This window comes from Opisthorchis viverrini, assembly GCF_000715545.1.
Source record: "Opisthorchis viverrini unplaced genomic scaffold opera_v5_109, whole genome shotgun sequence".
Taxonomy (NCBI): domain Eukaryota; kingdom Metazoa; phylum Platyhelminthes; class Trematoda; order Opisthorchiida; family Opisthorchiidae; genus Opisthorchis; species Opisthorchis viverrini.
Window position 1 is genome coordinate 33,276 of NW_008751764.1, and position 17,378 is coordinate 50,653.

A 17,378-nucleotide genomic window follows, 5' to 3' on the forward strand; every position below is an offset into this window, starting at 1 on the left:
CGGCTTTAATTGGGGTCACACAAGGAAATGGCGGCAACAAATCAGTTTCGTAATTTATGGATGATCGTGGGAGTAGACACTTTGAGGAAAATACGGAGGAAAGCGGATGAAAAGTTATGGCTGAGTGGAGGTGTGCACTTCGGTGATTGGCCCGTTCACCAGCTATTTGCCGACGCTCAGCTTGAATACAAGAGACGTTCTGGCGAAACGAACCCAACCTGACCCACCGCCTCCGCTCCTCAGCGATAGTAGCGAGTCGGTGTGCCTCATGTGGATGCAGTTGTATTCGGTCCCACTTTTAAAATAGAAAGATCGACAAGCTGAGTCGAGGGGACACCTTGGAACAAGGAAGTAAGGGATGAAATATTGCATGTGCGTTTACATTCCATGGTGTGGTCTTCTCACATATGGCCCAACCAGTTGGACTGGAAACGAAACTCGAACAGAGTTGAGTCACACAGACATACACGGCATTATTCGTTACAAATTAATTGTTAGTTGATAACCATAATTACAATTCACATCATTTGATGTTTAAAAGCTATTGTGTAATTTGGAGCAGTTGGAAAAATTCCTTGGGAGTCGATCTTTTGTGAGTTCAATTAAACAGGAGAACTTGAAGTCTCACCCACCATTTACTTTGCGTCTACCTGATGAGCTCCAAAAGTGTCGAGACCGATTGTGGACTACGCAAACGTTTTCAGTAAGTTTACTAGTGATGGGTGTATGGTTCGTGAGATTTGAAATATCGTACCGACCGAAACACGACGTGGCCCATTGGAGCACATTCATTTGCGTGAATACATCATGATCGAGAAATTCATCTCAGTTCCAGGTGAATCTACCTTCAGAATCAAATTGATCCGCAAAAGGAGGCACGTTTCGTTTCGAAAGCCCTCTGCATGTGTGATCAGAGTAAACAGACATTCTTTATGTTCGAACACATGTTCGCGACACTCAGCTCACTTAATTTCAAGCACTTTACTTTTTGGATTATTCATCATACCGATAATTCATCTACCTACATGGCGACAACGTAAGCTAGTGTGTTCGAACGAAACGTGTTTTTCGTACCTAAGAACGACCCAGATTTTGGTTTGTATTGGAAGGTTGTGAGACACGAATTCCAAGCTAAAATTTCATTGGCTGGAATAGTTAAACAACCCTGCAGTCTCACTCGTGTTTATCGCAAACCAGTCAGGATTGGTCAAACGGGAAACAACCTCTGGGTTGGACAGCAGAAAAGTAAATGCCTCGGGCAGTCAGACGAGTCGACGAGCTGCCAGCTGCCAGTCTCTGAAATCATGCACCTCATCAGTTTGTTCTACGTGTCCGCTTTGATTAACCCTCATGTGTGCTTCACATGTCCACCTGATTTTCAAAAAGCGGATGAGAGTATCTGTTTCGTGCTGCGACGAAGCGATTCCAGATTTTGCTCCGCGGCCGCGCATTGCGCACGCTATGGAGAAAGCAAAAACCAACTGGTCTACCTGAGTGGCCGCAACATTGTTCGTATTGCCCGGCCACTGGTAGACGATCGTGGTGTGCTAACTGGACTAAACTTTCTGCTCGAACCACCAAATATTGGAACACCAGTATGGCGCGATTTGGATCCCAACAATCCGGAATATGCGGCCACCGAAAAAGGCGTCCGATACCAGCAACTTCCCAAGGGACTGACTTGGCAGGGTTTCTCCCTGTGGTTACCAGGCGAAAGGTTAATTCGCGATGAAACCTTCCACGATTCACGCAATCTCCCTGTAACCGTTTGTGAATATGGGGGGAATCTTCCAGATGGCCACCGCAAGGTTCGATTTCTCAGCAATTTCCCAAAACCATTGTCGGTACTCGTGCATTCAGAAAGGAATTTGTCTGGCTGCGAACATGTAGTGGCCGCGAGGACGAAACTGGATTGTGCACACAGGTGAGTAAATAATCACGTTTCAGCGCGTTTCAACAACCTAGTTTTCTTGATATTAGACCTCACGCAATAACACTCTGAGATCAGCAATTTTCGTTCCACATTATTTGAGCAACTTCGAAATATTTTGGGTTTCCTGCTTTGGGCTCATCATACAGGCGTGGTCATCGTAAATATTTATTGTCACTTTTAATCGTCATTCAAATTGATTTCCTCCATTTCACAGGCGGGATAATCGAGGCGGTTTTTTGAGTTGCTCCATGGCATGAAATGCGCACGCACTGACAATTGCTTCCCTACACTTGATCTCAGATGCGCCCTCAAACCAGCGTGTCGATCCATCTACTACGACAGCGGAAGCAACAGCTGCGTCCACATGATGTACGCCGACTCGCTGCTGTCGATGTCGAGTGCGAAACGCGGATCGGGTTGGGTTCGTTTCGCAAAGACGTCCGTTGCAATGAACATGAATGGCGAAAAGTAGCTGGTCGATATAAAACTACCTTCTGGGAGCAAAACTACAACGCGAAATTCTCGCGCGGATTTCTCTGAATGTGTGATCTCATTACCCTTCAAAATACTCAAACTGATTTGTTGTCGCATTCTTCTTGTATGAATTCATATTTTTTGTTTGTCGTTTCCGTTTTGTCAGGTTGGTGTTTGACCATCAGTCTCGATTTAACTCTCCTTACCCCGCTTGATGTCTTGTCTTGTTTATTACTTCCCCAGTGGAATTTATCAATGTCTCCAGCTCGCCAGCTGTGCATTTGCGTGTTGTTTTAGTGACGACGTTTGATGTGATTTTTAATACCGAAAACCGATAAATTTTGTGTTTCTTGGTCTTGGATCTTACTCGCTAGCGAATTCGGCTACAACTTCATCGCCCTCATCATCATGTCAGCACGATATCCGTGGTAAGTAACTAGGTTAGTTGATGTTCGTGTGGGTAGTTGAGAGGAAATTATTTCCGCTGCCATATGACAGATATTTGGGAGTGCACTCTGCTACACAGCACAATTCCGCGAAGTCTGCTGCTTTCGTTTTGAGTTTACCAGTGTCCTCGTGTATTGTTTATGATCTCGCTGACTACCGTTCTATCGGGCTGTAGCAACACTCTTGCAGCGTTTCACAAGACCCTTGGATATGATTGTCCTCGGTTTCACGGTAGTCACTATTCTGTTTAATATAGGAATATGAAGCGACGGCGGCAGCAACCTCATCGTTAGGTTTCAGGGAATGCGATGCGATTCCATTGTTCACCCTAAACCCAACCACCACATCAGCTGGTTATTTGTATGCACGCTTTCGATTCCGTACAATGGACACGGTGCAAACTCGAAGTGGCACATTTTACTATCCTGATGTCCGGGGCAACATTCTCGCTCTGCTGTATCACTCTCTCTCTTCGAATCGACATTGTCCAAAATATTTACCTCACAATCCAGGTGACACAACATCCGAGGTATCTCAACACATTGAATGTGTTGAAACACACCACTGTCAGATGAGCTTACAGTTAGGCGATCGTCTGGAGGTCGACTCAACCCGGGAGACTTCACCCAGTTGCTGTCGGACAATATTGGAGGAACTGGTGTTTGGCTGTCGGTATGTTTGCGGCAATAATTCGGGAATGGCGTGTCTGCGAGGAAAATGCTAGCACTGACGCGAAAAATTCTTTGTTTCGTTTGGATGACCCTACGGAAAAAGGCATTAGATATTTCCATCTGCGATGTGTCGCCAATTCCTTGCGCGGTACGTTCGTCCGAGTCATCTGCACTGAGTACGCCGGAAACATTATTTGAGGATAACTTTGGGTAAAACTTCCATATCATAGCCTAACGAGTGATGACACGAAACACGTCACTGATTCCAGGACACACAGGTAGTCACCTTGTGGATCAAGGTGACACTGCTCAGTTGACACTGCGACCACAGTACAACCTGCTTGACGTAACACTAAAACGCCCCGTCTGGTTGTTGCTCAATGTTTCTTACAATATTTGTGTTGTTTTGGTGAAACACCCACAACTGATTCACTTGCGTCTTCCTAATGATGGAAAATCACGTAGCTCGTCAACTCACTTTTAAGGTAGCTCATGCGTGCTCTGACTCATTTGAGTATAGGGTCCATGGTCCACGTGATTGTCACTGGATTAGAAGGTCACGTCATTGTGCTAGTGTTAAGCATTGTTCGAAGGCACCAGAAAGCTCTGATCCTCTGATCCAGATACATTATATAGTTGTCCCCTTTCAATTCGTTACTTGCGACTGGCCCATTAAATTGTCTGAATTCCGTTGCACAACTGCATACTGCCACGAGTTTAGGTTTTCCAAACGGTCGGGACACGGTAGCTGTCCGCCCTAAATAAGTTTCAAGAAAGAGTGTAAAAAAGTCGCTGTTCAAGCCGACTACCGAGCTACAATAAACTGGTAATTTATCGCCTCAGGGAGCTGGTCGCCCGAATTCGACCCTTCGTGGATTCATGCTTTTCAATATCAAACTGGTAGCTCATAAATTCGGCTGCCATGAGAAATTTGTTGAACTTCGTTTGTGCTCGTGCTTGCACGCATGGGAACAGCGAAATGCTTCTTCAGGTATTGCAAAGTTTTGTTTTACTCAGTTGAAGCTACATCCACAGTACAACCTACTCCCCGCTTATTGTGTTCTAATTTTCTTATCATGTTCGAGCTCCTTCGCTAATACACCAAAAATTGATGAAATCGACCATATGACCACAGAGCGAAAACCCTAATCAGCAGAACATGATACAATACATCCGGCTCCTTTCAATTCGTTGCTTGTAGCCAGCGTGCGACAGCGCATTTCAATCGTCCGAATTTCGCCGTCTACGGATCAACTAATCTTAAGAATAATTCTGGCATTTTTAATCAAGTCCAATCAATTCCGACATGGATGCTGAGAAATCCTCATTGCACAGGTATTACAAACGCATCAAAAATCGAGGCCCACACATTCAGCTTTAACTCCCTTGCACATGGCCATCTCCGTTCGGTTCACAAGGAATGTGTTCGCCAACGCGCTTTTCCCAACGTGTGTCTAGCTGACATTTTGCCTTCTAAGAGTGAGTTGGGTCATTCCCGAAGGTCACAACCTAAATGCTGCCCATCCAGAACGAAGTCCATGCAATTGGTTGACAGACCCGAAACTCAAGCTGACTGCTGACATACAACGAACTGGGAATTTATGGCTTTAGGGCGCCGATCGGATCAACTGCGTGCGTTCTTGGAATCATATTGACGAATATCAAAGCGTTGGCTCAAACTGAATAAATAGAGAATAGGGAGATCTGTCTGACGTGAGAGTTTTATTTTGAACCTCGTTTATGCACAGTTTGAACACGCAAATGTTCTTTCATGTTTTATAAGCTTCCAAATGTGATTGCCTCGTCGCAATTGTTGACGTGGATGATGATCCACTTAGAAGAGTGCACTTGCTCATCCACCATTCAGCAAACGTCTGGTAACGCTCGCAGATCGTATAGAGGTGTCGCGACGGACAGCGCTGTTTACATTTTGAATTCCAACTTTTGCTTGCACTCGGTGAATACAGTTTGCCACAAGAAGCACCTATTCCAACAATCCATCCGTTATGTTTGCCGGACAATCCCGCAGTGGCGTATTCGGACATTCATCAAATTTTTATTCGACTGCTTGTGTCTGCATACGGACAACAGAATCTCGTGTCTGTCGATTCATGCCACGCAGGAACCGAAGAATTTGCCTTGTTCCTTTGCAGTACTCCAGACCAAACTAAGTACATCTTGCACGAAAGCTGTGGTACAAGAATCCGGGAATTTGGCGTATCCAGTACCGTTTTGTGACCACTTGGAGAGGTGGTACTTCTCTACTTGACTCAGCAGTGGCTCTTCTATGGTTGCCTTGCGTATCATTTCGAATGTGATTGGAGTACCTTTGATGGCTTCCCTGGGTGTGCATTGCATTTCCGGTTCAGGTGAGATCTGATCTATAACAGAATCCTGCGAGTACGTATGGTCTATTTTCTAAAACTCTCGAAAATGCATCCGCCTGACCGATCTTGTCAGCAGATTTGAACTTGATGCTACAGTTGTTACCGAGTAACATTGTGGTGAATTAGACTACACGTTACTTGTCAGATAGGACCCCTAGATAGTGTGTTTAGGCTAATTAACCAATTCCTTGCTCTGAGATCACAGCCTTAGCACAGGATCGTACAGTAGCCCATCTTTTAAGTCGATTAGCAGAATGGACGGGAATGCCCTCCTTGGATCCGAACACGGATAATGATGGTTTGTGATCAGAAACTGAAATAAATTTGCGGTCATAATGCAGCTTGTGGAACTTATTCACAGTGAGAAAATCGCCAGGAATTTTTCTTCAACCTGACTGCAACTTTGTTCTGCAGCCGAGCCATCTTCGAACGCGTGTGAAATGACTGCTCCCACGCCGTAGCTGGGTGCATCGGTCACAACAGTGTTATCACGGGACGGGTCATAATGTGTCAGAAGCAGGTCGGAAGTAAGCCGGCATCGCATTGATTTTATGAAAACTATCCTGGCAATCAGCGTCCTAATTCCATTGAGAATCCCTGAGTGGAAGACGGTACACTAGACAGGGGATATCATCCGTTGCTGGCACAAGAGCACTATAATGACTGAAGAGTTCCAGGAATGGCCTCAATGTAGGTAAATACTCGAGTGGGGGCAAAATGGGACAACATTGAACACAGTAGCTCAGCAACTGGAAAGGAGAGCTTGCTCTTGGCCGAAAATCAGTTTGTTTGAGCTTTGTACCTCCTCATCTCCAAATTATCTTCATTAACTGATAATCGATGCACAAATTGATACATCATTTTAGGTGCAGTTGAGGGTTGTTATACCAGTGTCGTCTAAACGTCTTTATAAGTATAACATGTTGATATGCGTTCGGTGTTCACACTGAATTTATCTCGCCTCTTCTTCCGGTCCAGAGATCCCACGATCTGAGATGAAACAACGCGTTCAATTTCCTAGTCCCAACCACAGGCCTGTTTGTGAAGATTCCCGCTAAATACATTGTCCCGGGCACCAGTTGTAAACTTCGATCCTTGTGGTCACTCACAGATCGACACGCTTGGCGTATCCGTCAGCCCGGTAGAACGGAAGCAGATAAACCCGTTGAATATAGCCACAAATTAGTTCATTATCCATGGATATGACAGCGGTTGATTCCTTAGCTACCATATCTGCGGCAACGAACAAGTCCCAGGTCGGTGAGGGTCCGACAGTGCTTGATTCCTTAGCTACCCTATTTGCGGCAATGATCAATTCCCAGGCTCGTTGAGGGGGCGGAAATTCCTGGCCACAGTAGGAACATGTACCCTAGATGACTGTATATGTTTGAACGATAACCGATTGAGCCGCTTTGTTCCAAGGCTTCTGGATTCATTTAATCTACGTTATCTTACGGTATAACCCGAAACTTTGAACAGTCAGCGTCACATGCCATTTCCATTCCAGATTTTCCCATCGAATATTCCTGCAACCCAGCACGGATGACAGTTTTCCGCGTCCCGAAAGCCCATCGGCCTCGGCGAAATTTTAAAAAAATCTATCCTCGGATTCTGAAGACATGCTTTGATGTGAAGTTTTAAGTTCTGCAACTCAAGCCCGTTAATTTCCGAAAGTATGATGTTATCATCAACGATAATTTCTTTATTTCATCTACATAATTGGCTCCAACCTAAGCTAGCCTGTTCATGGGTACTGATATGCTTATGAACGACCAAGGCTGTGGTCTCTATTCGAACGGCGCGCGACACGGATTCAATGCTGAAACTTTATTGGCTGAGATAGTTGAACAAATGAGCAGATTCACTCGTGTTTATCGGGAGGCAGTGGGGATTGGCCAAACGGGAAACATCCTCTCGGTTTCCAGAGCTAACACGGGTAATAAAACAACTCAACGCGCTCGGAGCTAGCAACCGCGGAGATCATGTATCTCTTCAGTTTGTTCTACCTGTCCGTATTGATTAACCCTCATGTGTGTTTCACATGTCCACCTGATTTTCAAATGGCGAATGTGGGTGTATGTATTGTGGTGGGAAGATATATTTCTGGCTTTTGTGCTGCGGCCGATTATTGCGCACTCTATGGACAACGCAGACACCAACTGGTCTACCTGACTGGCCGAAATATTCGTCGTATTCCCCGACGCATGACAGGTGCGCGTAGTCTTCAAACTGGACTGAATTTTCTGCTCGAACCACCAAATATGGGAACACCAGTATGGCGCGATTTGGATCCCAACGATCCGGAATACACAGCCACCAAGAATGACGTCCGTCATGTGAATCGAACCACGCAGCTGAGTTCGCAAGATATCTCATTGTGGTTACGAGATGGGACAGCAATTCGCAATGTTCCCCGCTTTACACGTCGACATAGGCCTCGAACAATTTGTGAGTATGGTGGGAATCTTCCGGATGGCCATCACAAGGTTCGATTTCTCAGCAATTTCCCCAAACCATTGTCGGTACTCGTACATTCAGAAGGAAGTTTGTCTGGCTGTGAACATGTAGTGGCCGCGAGAACGAAACTGGATTGTGCACGCAGGTGAGTAAATGATCACGTATCAGTAGGCTTCCGCGACCTAGTTTTCCTGATATTAGACCCCACGCAATAACACTCTGAGATCAGCAGTTTTCGTTCCACAGTAGTTGAGAAACTTCGAAATATTTTGGCTTCCTTGCTTTGGGCTCATTACACAGGCGTAGTCATTTGGATAATCGAGGCGGGTTTTGACAGCCGGTCGTTTTGAGTGAGGGGTGTATATCGATACCAATTTTGCCATACGAAATGAAATGCCCACGCATTGACAATGGCTTCCTTATGTTTGATCTCAGATGCGCCCTCGAACCAGCGTGTCGATCCATCTACTACGACAGCGGGAGCAACAGCTGCGTCCACATGATGCACGCCGACTCGCTGCTATCGCTATCGGGTGCGAAACGCGGATCGGGTTGGGTCCGTTTCGCAAAGACGTCCGTCGCAATGAACATGAATGGCGAAAAGTAGCTGGTGAACAGAAAATCACCCTCTCTGGCAGATTCCTTTAAATGTGTAATCTCCATACCGTTGTCACATTTTGGTATCAGAAATACACAAGTTGCTATTTGTTTCCGTGTTGCTCGTTTAGTCATTGTCAAACAGTTTCAACATATCCCTCATTCCCATGACTGCCAGCTTGCTTATTCCCTCCACATTGGATTGGCTCGACAGCCGTTTCCCTTACTCCTATTGGCATTTTCTCTGGACTTCGCTTAAAATCCATTTGTGTAGTGCCTGTTAGTCACGATGTTTGATGTGCTTTTGTAATACCGAAAACCAATAAAATGAGTTTTTTTGCTTTCTCTCTTTCCCGCAATCCAACTTGTGTTCATTTCCATCAGCCTCATCATTCTGTGGGTAATAGAGGAGAAATTGATTGAGTTGCAAAGCGACAGTTTATTTGGAATATAGTCTGAGAGGCAGCTCGACTCCGCGGAAGTTCCAGCATTGTTCATGATTCCGATAGATTCCGAAGTTAGTTCGGGGTCTGGATGGACAACATCATACCCCCTCAGATTAAAACAACATACAGTTTACGGTTGTCACCATTCTGTTTAATCCGGACAAACGCCGTTATGATTTTACTATCCCGTAGAAGTCACCCACTGTGAACTCGAATTTTAAAACAACATACAGTTTACGGTTGTCACTATTCCGTTTAATCCGGACATATGCAGCGACCAATTCGGGCGGGTATGGTTTCACTCTTCCATAGAAGTCACACACTGTGAACTCGAATTGGATGCTTTGTACCACTCTAACAGCATTTGTCTTACGCCGTTGACCGATGAATCTCTCGGGCTTTACGGCCGTTTCTTTCATGGAATGATTGCGTCCTTATTTGGTGGAGAATAGATTGCTCAGCTCCGGTCCTTGTGACAACCGTGAGTGCAGAGTGCTCACTTCTTCGATTCGTGAGCTAGAATTCTCGTTGAATTTGTTCACACGTGGTTGTTAGCTCGTCACCATGCACTTGCCTTTAGAATGACAACCGTATCGGCGCTGAAGCCGCTGACATAACGAGTGTTTTGTTAGTCATCTTTAGGGTGCATTTTGCAAAGTGCGTGTAAAAGGTTACTGCTGTTCCCCTCGCTAGAATTGTCAGTTCCGGCTTACAAATTCGCAACACCTTCACATGCCGTTCACACGTGGTTGTTAGCTCGTTACCACGCATTTGCCTTTAGAATGACAACCGTATCGGCGCTGAAGCCGCTGACGCAACGAGTGCGTTTGTCAGTCTTCTTTGAGGACGCATTTTCCGAAGTGCGTGTAAAAGCTTGCTGCTCCTCCCTTCGCTAGGATTGCCCGTACGGCTTACAAGTCATGAGGTTCGGTATTCCGTTACGCATCAGAATACAGAATATTCGTTCTCTACCGAGAGTGAACTTGTACATGTGGTTGCCTGGTCACAATTGCTCACGTAAGCTAGAATGGCGACGATCAGAGCTTTGGCTGTCCCAATGTTGAGAGAAGACAGATATTTTGTTTTCCAACACGTTCGGGGACAGACGCCTAGTCTTCTTCTCAAGATAACTTCATCCATAGGAATGAGTGAATCGGCGGGCTAGGAAGCGGATTGAAGCGTTACATGCAGACAACATGTCCTGGTGTCATCTACAATGGGTAGCGATGAATGATCACCTTTTGACTAGATATACAGTTTTAGAATGGAACGTAGGACGGACATTTTTTCAGGTAAAACTGTGGATCAAACTTTAAGATCACGTCCCAATTTGGGATGAAACGAGACACGCCACTGATTCCTGGTCACACAGATCGTCAAAGATCGTGGCAAAGATTATTGTCTCAGTTGACACTGCGACCAAACAGTACAACCTGCTCCACGTAACCTATAAATGCTCCCTTTGGTCGTTGCCTAATTATCTTATAATGTTCGGCAACCCACGGGTTGTCCAGCTTACGTGAGCCATGAGCGAAAGCCTTGTTCCTCAGAACGTGAAGAATCCCTTGCTTGAGTTTTCACCATCGTGCAACTGCACAGTTTAATCGACAAAATTTCGCAGTCTACGCGTCGATTTACCTCAGGACTATACCTGGTTGGCATGTTATCTCAATAAAGGCCAGTCAGTTCCCACGTAGAAGCTGAGAAATTCTCATTGCAAAGTTTTAGAGAACGCATCAGATATCGAGGGTTTGCATACCCAGCTTTAACCCCCATGTCCATCGGCGCCTGCGTTCAATTCACGAGGAATGTGTCCGCTAAAACGCTGTTCCGAGGGTGCGTCAAGCAAAACTGTCCACATTCTGAGTACCAGAGTGAGTTGAGTTATTCCAGAAAGTCGCGACACAGCTGCCACCAATCTTGAACGAAGTCCATGGAATTGGTTGACAGAGCCGAACCTCAAGCTGACTGCTGATATACAGCAAACTGGCAATTTATTGCTTCACAGTGCCCGTCGACTCAAATCCATCCGTTCATGACTTCATACTGACCAATATCAAACTGGTGGCTCAAACTGATTGATGAGGACCCGCAAACGTGAAAATTTTGTTGAACCTCTTTTGTGCACTCTTTGAACTCGCAAATGTTTCTTAATGCTTCGTGAGCTTCCATATGTGACTGCCTCTCCACAATTGCTGCCGTCCCCCTCTTCTCATGGAGGTTTTACGTGTTTCATAACAGACACCCATAATACTTGATGCCTTCCACTGATAAATATTGAAGTCAATTCGTTACTGTCGATCAGAGGAAAGCCGGTATTCGTGAAGTTAACGTTATACTGGCTTATCGTGTCGTTCTTGGCTGTCTTATTATGTAAAAGACTTGAATCTCATAGATATTTTAGCAACTAACGCGGAGAGAACCATGCTATTCTACTGTGGCCTTTGTCGACGGATTTAAAGACGGACAGATATCTAGTCGTCTTTGGCTGTTGTCCCGGGAACTGTGCACGCTATAGGCATGTCAAACTTTTGTCGCGGAGCCTCTATCACCCACAAAGCACACAGGACAATTGGTCATCGGGCCGATAACGTTCGACGATAAGTACTGGGGGCACAAATCAGAGATACGCAGACCTAATTCAAGGGATGAATGTGCGAAATTGCATGATCGCAGTGGAAGCCGAACAAACAACACTAATCTCGTGTGAGTTTGACGGGAAATGCACAAAGTTGTCCTGCTTAATAAAACGCTTCATTTTCAACCTCATCTGGGTAGTGTGAAATATACCAGCATATAGGAAAACTAATCTCGGTAGTGTTTAGGACGTTCTGGAAAGCTCTTGGCCTGTGCTTGGGTGGTAGTGGAAATCTGAAAATCTCTTTGGGGTCTCTCATGAGGAAGTGTTGGAAACTAAAACCACGCACAGTTCCTGTTCCACTGTTTGACCCCGTAGATCAGCTGTGAATCGTAAAGTTCCATGTGGGCATTAGCTTTAACACGTCGCGTTTTCAGATATTTTCCGGGTTGACGGCCTCTCCTTACCATTCTGCCTCAGATGTCTCAGAGTTCTGACCCGCACAATTTGGTTGATCCGTACCATCACCTCCAACGTCTGCCAAAGATCAACGAATGTCAACTTTGATGGAATTCATTCCAGAAAACTCACACTGTTCTTGTATTGGATGGTCCAACTTGATTTCCATACCTGCAGTTCATGTCGGGTTAGCCACTTCTGATAAATTCCAGCATGGAACTCCGCTGTTCAGTTCGTCGGAAACTTATGATCACACCCCAGGACACGGCACTAGCTAACTCATGTGCCTGAGAATCCGTACCATTGTTTACTCAGTTATTGTTGTTGCCACACAGCCTGCCGCAACAAATGAGAAAAAACAAGTAAAATTGTCTGTGACCACACGCTGGTTTCACAGGTGCTAGCTTACCCACCTGTGCGGACTAAGAATTCCATGAAAACAGGTATTGAAATGAACAAATTTATTTAGTTGTTGCCAAGGTTCCGGTTTAGAATAACATCTACAGAAAGTGTGGACCGGTACTTCTGTTTCGTTTTTTACTACGTTTTTGAGGGTTCAGTTGTCCTTATGCATCGCAAGGAAATTTTTACCCGGGAAGAGAAACCCGATGAGTTTCGTTTCAAATGCTTTGTTTATTCATATACTGGTCTGTCAGTTCTAAATTGTTCCCCATTTTTCCAATCTAATTATATTTCCGCAGGCACCGTCGGGGATCAACTCAGTGGAAACGCAGTGAGACTACCTGAATGGAAATGGAGAACTCGAAGTCAGGCGCACTGTCGATGTCACCCAACACTCACGCGTGCGGAATAGCTTCTCCCGTCACCTACTCCTGTTTAATAAACCTGATACGAGCAAATATCCCTTGATCATGCATTTTAGGGTGGATACGGCGAATTTGGCGTGCGCTATAGGACGATATCATCATCTAGGAAGTTCAGATTCAAGTGACGGATGATGAGCTACTTTGCTAATCAAAATTCATGAATCGTCACCCCGAATGGATAACACTGCTCCACTGAGAAAGAACCGACTTACTTTCAGCTGGCTCATCCTCGTTCTACAGAGAAATCATTATTCTCGACAGAATTCATCCCAGTTCCTGTGCTCGGATTTGGTCTGCACGTTGAAATATCAGACTATCCTCATGTGAACGTTGGTGAATTTCCACTGGTGGATGCATTTCCAAACCCGGTCCTGAAGTTTCATATCCAAGTATGCTGCTACTTCTTGAATGTGTTGATCGCAAGGTAGAGACCACAAGTTGTGAACTCACAAGCTTCTGTTTGCCCATCGTGTGCCTGGTTGCTTCTTAAAATGTAATCGAAGAGACCAGCGTGCTTGTGAAAACCGATACTTCAGGGGCGTCACTTGGACACCGATTCGTTGAATTTCCATCATTTCAAATCGAAAACCAGGACTGTGACCAATAGTGTGATTAGCAAAAACTGGACTGACCTCAACTTAATCGCCAAAATGTTTTTTTCGGATTCGAGGAATTCCTAACTTTCCCAACGAAATGTCTATCGGGTTGCCCGGACAATATAAATCAATTCGCTTAGACACTTGAGAAGTTTGTGAACGTGTTGACCAGATTTCGTGTCATCCTGTGTTCCGATTTTTCAAGTTCATTTTCAGAAGTCATTCTTCTTGACTTCGGTGACCAGACTAAGGTCGAAAGTCTCCACAGTGTAATAAAATTGTGAACAATGTTTATTCGTAATTCGATTTTGTCCGGGAGGCATGCGATTTCAATCACCGTGGATGAAATTATGAAATACGCCCTCACAGTCGAAGAAAGGAGTCATCTCTGATAAACTGGGGTTGAAAGACCACATTGCACTGAAATCTGTTGATTTGAAACAAGTTTCGCTGTCGCGAACAGGCAGAGCAATGCATCGAACGCGATCCTCGGTAGTGGAAAGTGGCATTTGTTCAAGCTGCCTAGAAATAAAGGGCTGCGACAAATGCCCATTGAACCTAAAGTGGGACACATGAACCGACCAGTTAATCAAATGGCGGTGTGGTATTTTGATAAATGACTACCTGAGAAAGAAAGAAGGCCTTCGCCGTGGTTGAGTTACCTATTAGAAAATGCCGAGTGAACAGTTACAGCAAACCTTTCATGTGCATCTTGTTTACAAAACGGAATATCCATCTCCTCCTTAAACGCGTCCTCCTGAACTTTCCTGGATATTCATTGACTGTTACTCAAATGCAAGCACATCCCACAGAGTGACTCCACGAATTCCGTGATAGATCTCACTTTTCAAGAGACACCAAGCGGGTTTACTAGAAGACAGTACTCGCATGCCTCATCAGTAGTATTCACCCTATCGCCTGTAGCAATCTGATTTCGATCACGGAAGAGGAAAACAACATGGTCCTGTCTGCCATACACTGATAGGTATTTCAATGAAAACGAGTGACTTGGGTGCATCGTGGGAACTACGGGAGCTAAGGCAGTGCCAGTACATTCAAGACCAGGCGGGAGCAACTGAGGTGTCTGTATTGAGTTTGAACAACGGAATTTCGGACCAGAGTGCTTTACCGCTTGGCTATATTAAGCTTCACAATGGTACCGGCAACCACCAGACCTACGTTAAATCTGCTAGCCCGAATCAGAATTCGTGTTCTGCGGCTTGCAAGATGAGTGCGTTATCAGTTTTCCAACCATACATGCTCGATGCACCTGAATGCTCAAGTGTCCACGGGTGAAATTGCCCACAACTGATAAACTGGTCGGGTTAACCCACGTTGAAAAAGTAATTGTAGCAAACGGTGTGAACCAGCCCACATCCGTCATCTGCTAACGTTAAAATCCATTTCGATTGAGAAATATTGGTCGTGCCCAACGGGAGAAGTTTGTTACTCGATTGTTTTTTCTTAATTTAGCAGACAAGTAACACATTCAAGATCATTGTAAGGAACAACGGTAATATAGAAACTTAGATATCAGAAACGACGATCTTCGCTTAGCCTGTTTGTGACGATTCTCCCTGGGCTCTTAGTCCTGATCTCCAAAACTGAACTTGAGCCCCCGTCGTCATTCACAGGTGGATCCGCAGGCCCGGAGAAACGGAAGTATGTTAGGCTGCCTCATATGAAATACCACCGGTCCTTCAGCTCGGGATCACTGCACAACTGGCAAACCGGTCGCGCAACTTCCAGTTCCGGTGCGAGAGCGTCCAGTTCCGCGGGATCCCGCAGCTCCTTCCAGCTCTTTGCCGGACAACCAAAACTTGGGGATAATGCGTGAACTGCTCTTCGGGGGACACTTTAAACGAATCTTATTCGGTCATTAGCAAACGGCATGAGTAAACGGTAGCATACCCGATACGCCGTAAATAGGACCGAGGAACTCGACAGGTTCAATTTCCTTGTCTGTTGGGATAGATGCACTACGGTTGGCGCATATGATCCTGCGATTTCCGCGTGTGACATTCGATGGCATGGAGATGGGTTACACATGGACTTCTTGTTTAGAAGGTGTTGGGTGATTGGCGTGAGTTGTTCTAATCTGCGTCCTTCGCAGAAACAACTGAACCCAGGAATCTTTACTTTGTCTCCGGTCCGTTCGGGTGCCTAGCCAGCTGCCTTCCGTTTTCCTGGCTTCACCGCAATGCTGAGAGAACTCACGCCGATACACTGTTCCTTACGTAGTAATACAAGGTCTGTTTAGCTACTTAGGCCATTTTGGCGGGGCGTTTGAAGAGTAACCCGTGACCCGCATGTTTGGGCCGACGGCTAGACGCACACCCAAAATTTCTCGGAAACCATGGTTGGTAGGAGGGAAACTTTAACACAAAGTTTTAACATTTCATGGTAATTTTTCGGGCGTATGAGATCATCCCAAACGGCCGCAGTTTTGTTGAAAGTTGTTTAAGCCTACTAAATCCCCACGATGTTCAAGGCTTGCGATATTCATATTTTAATGGCTGATATGGCTGAGCACGTAAATGCATGCGTAATGCATGCACGTAATGCATGCTTTGTCGAAAGCGAGCATTTTGCGCCATTGCGAAAGCTGTTCGGCTTGTTCAAGGATATGGTGGGTGGACAATATGCAGTCAAAACGTTCCTCATGGACAAGATGACTACGCAGATGCGGGCGGCCAAAACTGTATTTGGTTGCGATATAATGCTGTGCTATTTTGACGCACGGCAGGCATTCCGGAAGCACGTAGGTTTCATTGCTTTGGTGTAGCTGTTGGAGACAATTTCCAATCGCAGTCGGAACATATTCCACCGCATGGCTCCCTTTGATAATGCAGCTGAGTAAGTAACCGCACCAAACATTAATCGCAAAGATTTCGCCGCCCCTGAGGAGAACAGATCCCAGTTTTGTCTCTTATTTGACTGCCCACTGGCTCCTCATCACTCGAAAGTGGACCATTCATGCACAAGGTGGGTTGGTACATTTTGAGAATGTGACCAACCACCGCCTGGAGAGCGTCAACGGGCGTTTGAAGAGGCGCATGCAACACCCAGATAGCCTGGAGCATGCCGTGATGACGAGGAATTCGTGTGATTGTAACTCGAAGGCCTCAATTGCCGAACCAATGAACCCATGGCAATCCGCAACGACTATACATTTATCCCTCATCCCGGTAATGGGAATTATAAACGACTAGGTAAGCAAACAAATAACATTCCATTACATCCAAACGCTTTAACGTTGTTCCCCAAGGTTAATTGCTTGCCCATGTTTTGTTTCAGAATCCTTGTCCCGTGAATTGGATCTTAAGAAAATGAAAAATGGAGCGACTACAAAATAAGCTCCTATCAGTGATGCCAATGAATAAAATGCAATTTGTTAATGGTGTTTTCGTAAATTCATGGCGGGCGCATTATCAACGCGTGGAGTTATGAGTATGGGGCGTCGTCGTTGGCCATTGTATTAAGTTGGCTTGCATAGGTTAGGCCTC

General features: G+C 45.5%; 5 protein-coding genes across 5 annotated transcripts in view; 1 reads left to right on the top strand and 4 right to left on the bottom strand.

The window, feature by feature from the left end:
* T265_05607 (hypothetical protein) overlaps positions 1-15,709 on the top strand; it is a gene marked incomplete at both ends in the record, with an annotated part of 33,099 nt that extends 17,390 nt beyond the window's left edge. Inside the window, 5 exons of the mRNA XM_009170666.1 lie at positions 1,430-1,924; positions 3,155-3,526; positions 8,065-8,514; positions 15,403-15,534; positions 15,577-15,709. Of these exons, the coding sequence (XP_009168930.1) occupies positions 1,430-1,924; positions 3,155-3,526; positions 8,065-8,514; positions 15,403-15,534; positions 15,577-15,709 (1,582 nt within the window). The remainder of the gene's footprint in view (positions 1-1,429; positions 1,925-3,154; positions 3,527-8,064; positions 8,515-15,402; positions 15,535-15,576) is intronic.
* T265_05608 (hypothetical protein) lies at positions 3,178-3,753 on the bottom strand (the record flags this gene model as incomplete). Its single annotated transcript, XM_009170667.1, has 1 exon — positions 3,178-3,753. One exon carries the CDS (start codon positions 3,751-3,753, stop codon positions 3,178-3,180), a length of 576 nt encoding a protein of 191 aa, XP_009168931.1.
* On the bottom strand, positions 5,635-5,883 carry T265_05609 (hypothetical protein; the record flags this gene model as incomplete). The annotated part of the gene is made up of 1 exon (XM_009170668.1): positions 5,635-5,883. The coding sequence occupies one exon, from the start codon at positions 5,881-5,883 to the stop codon at positions 5,635-5,637; it is 249 nt and encodes an 82-aa protein (XP_009168932.1).
* T265_05610 (hypothetical protein) lies at positions 8,838-9,101 on the bottom strand (the record flags this gene model as incomplete). Its single annotated transcript, XM_009170669.1, has 1 exon — positions 8,838-9,101. The coding sequence occupies one exon, from the start codon at positions 9,099-9,101 to the stop codon at positions 8,838-8,840; it is 264 nt and encodes an 87-aa protein (XP_009168933.1).
* Positions 13,541-15,904, bottom strand: T265_05611 (hypothetical protein; the record flags this gene model as incomplete). Its single annotated transcript, XM_009170670.1, has 2 exons — positions 13,541-13,761; positions 15,784-15,904. 2 exons carry the CDS (start codon positions 15,902-15,904, stop codon positions 13,541-13,543), a joined length of 342 nt encoding a protein of 113 aa, XP_009168934.1.
* Positions 15,905-17,378: the final 1,474 nt, after the last annotated feature.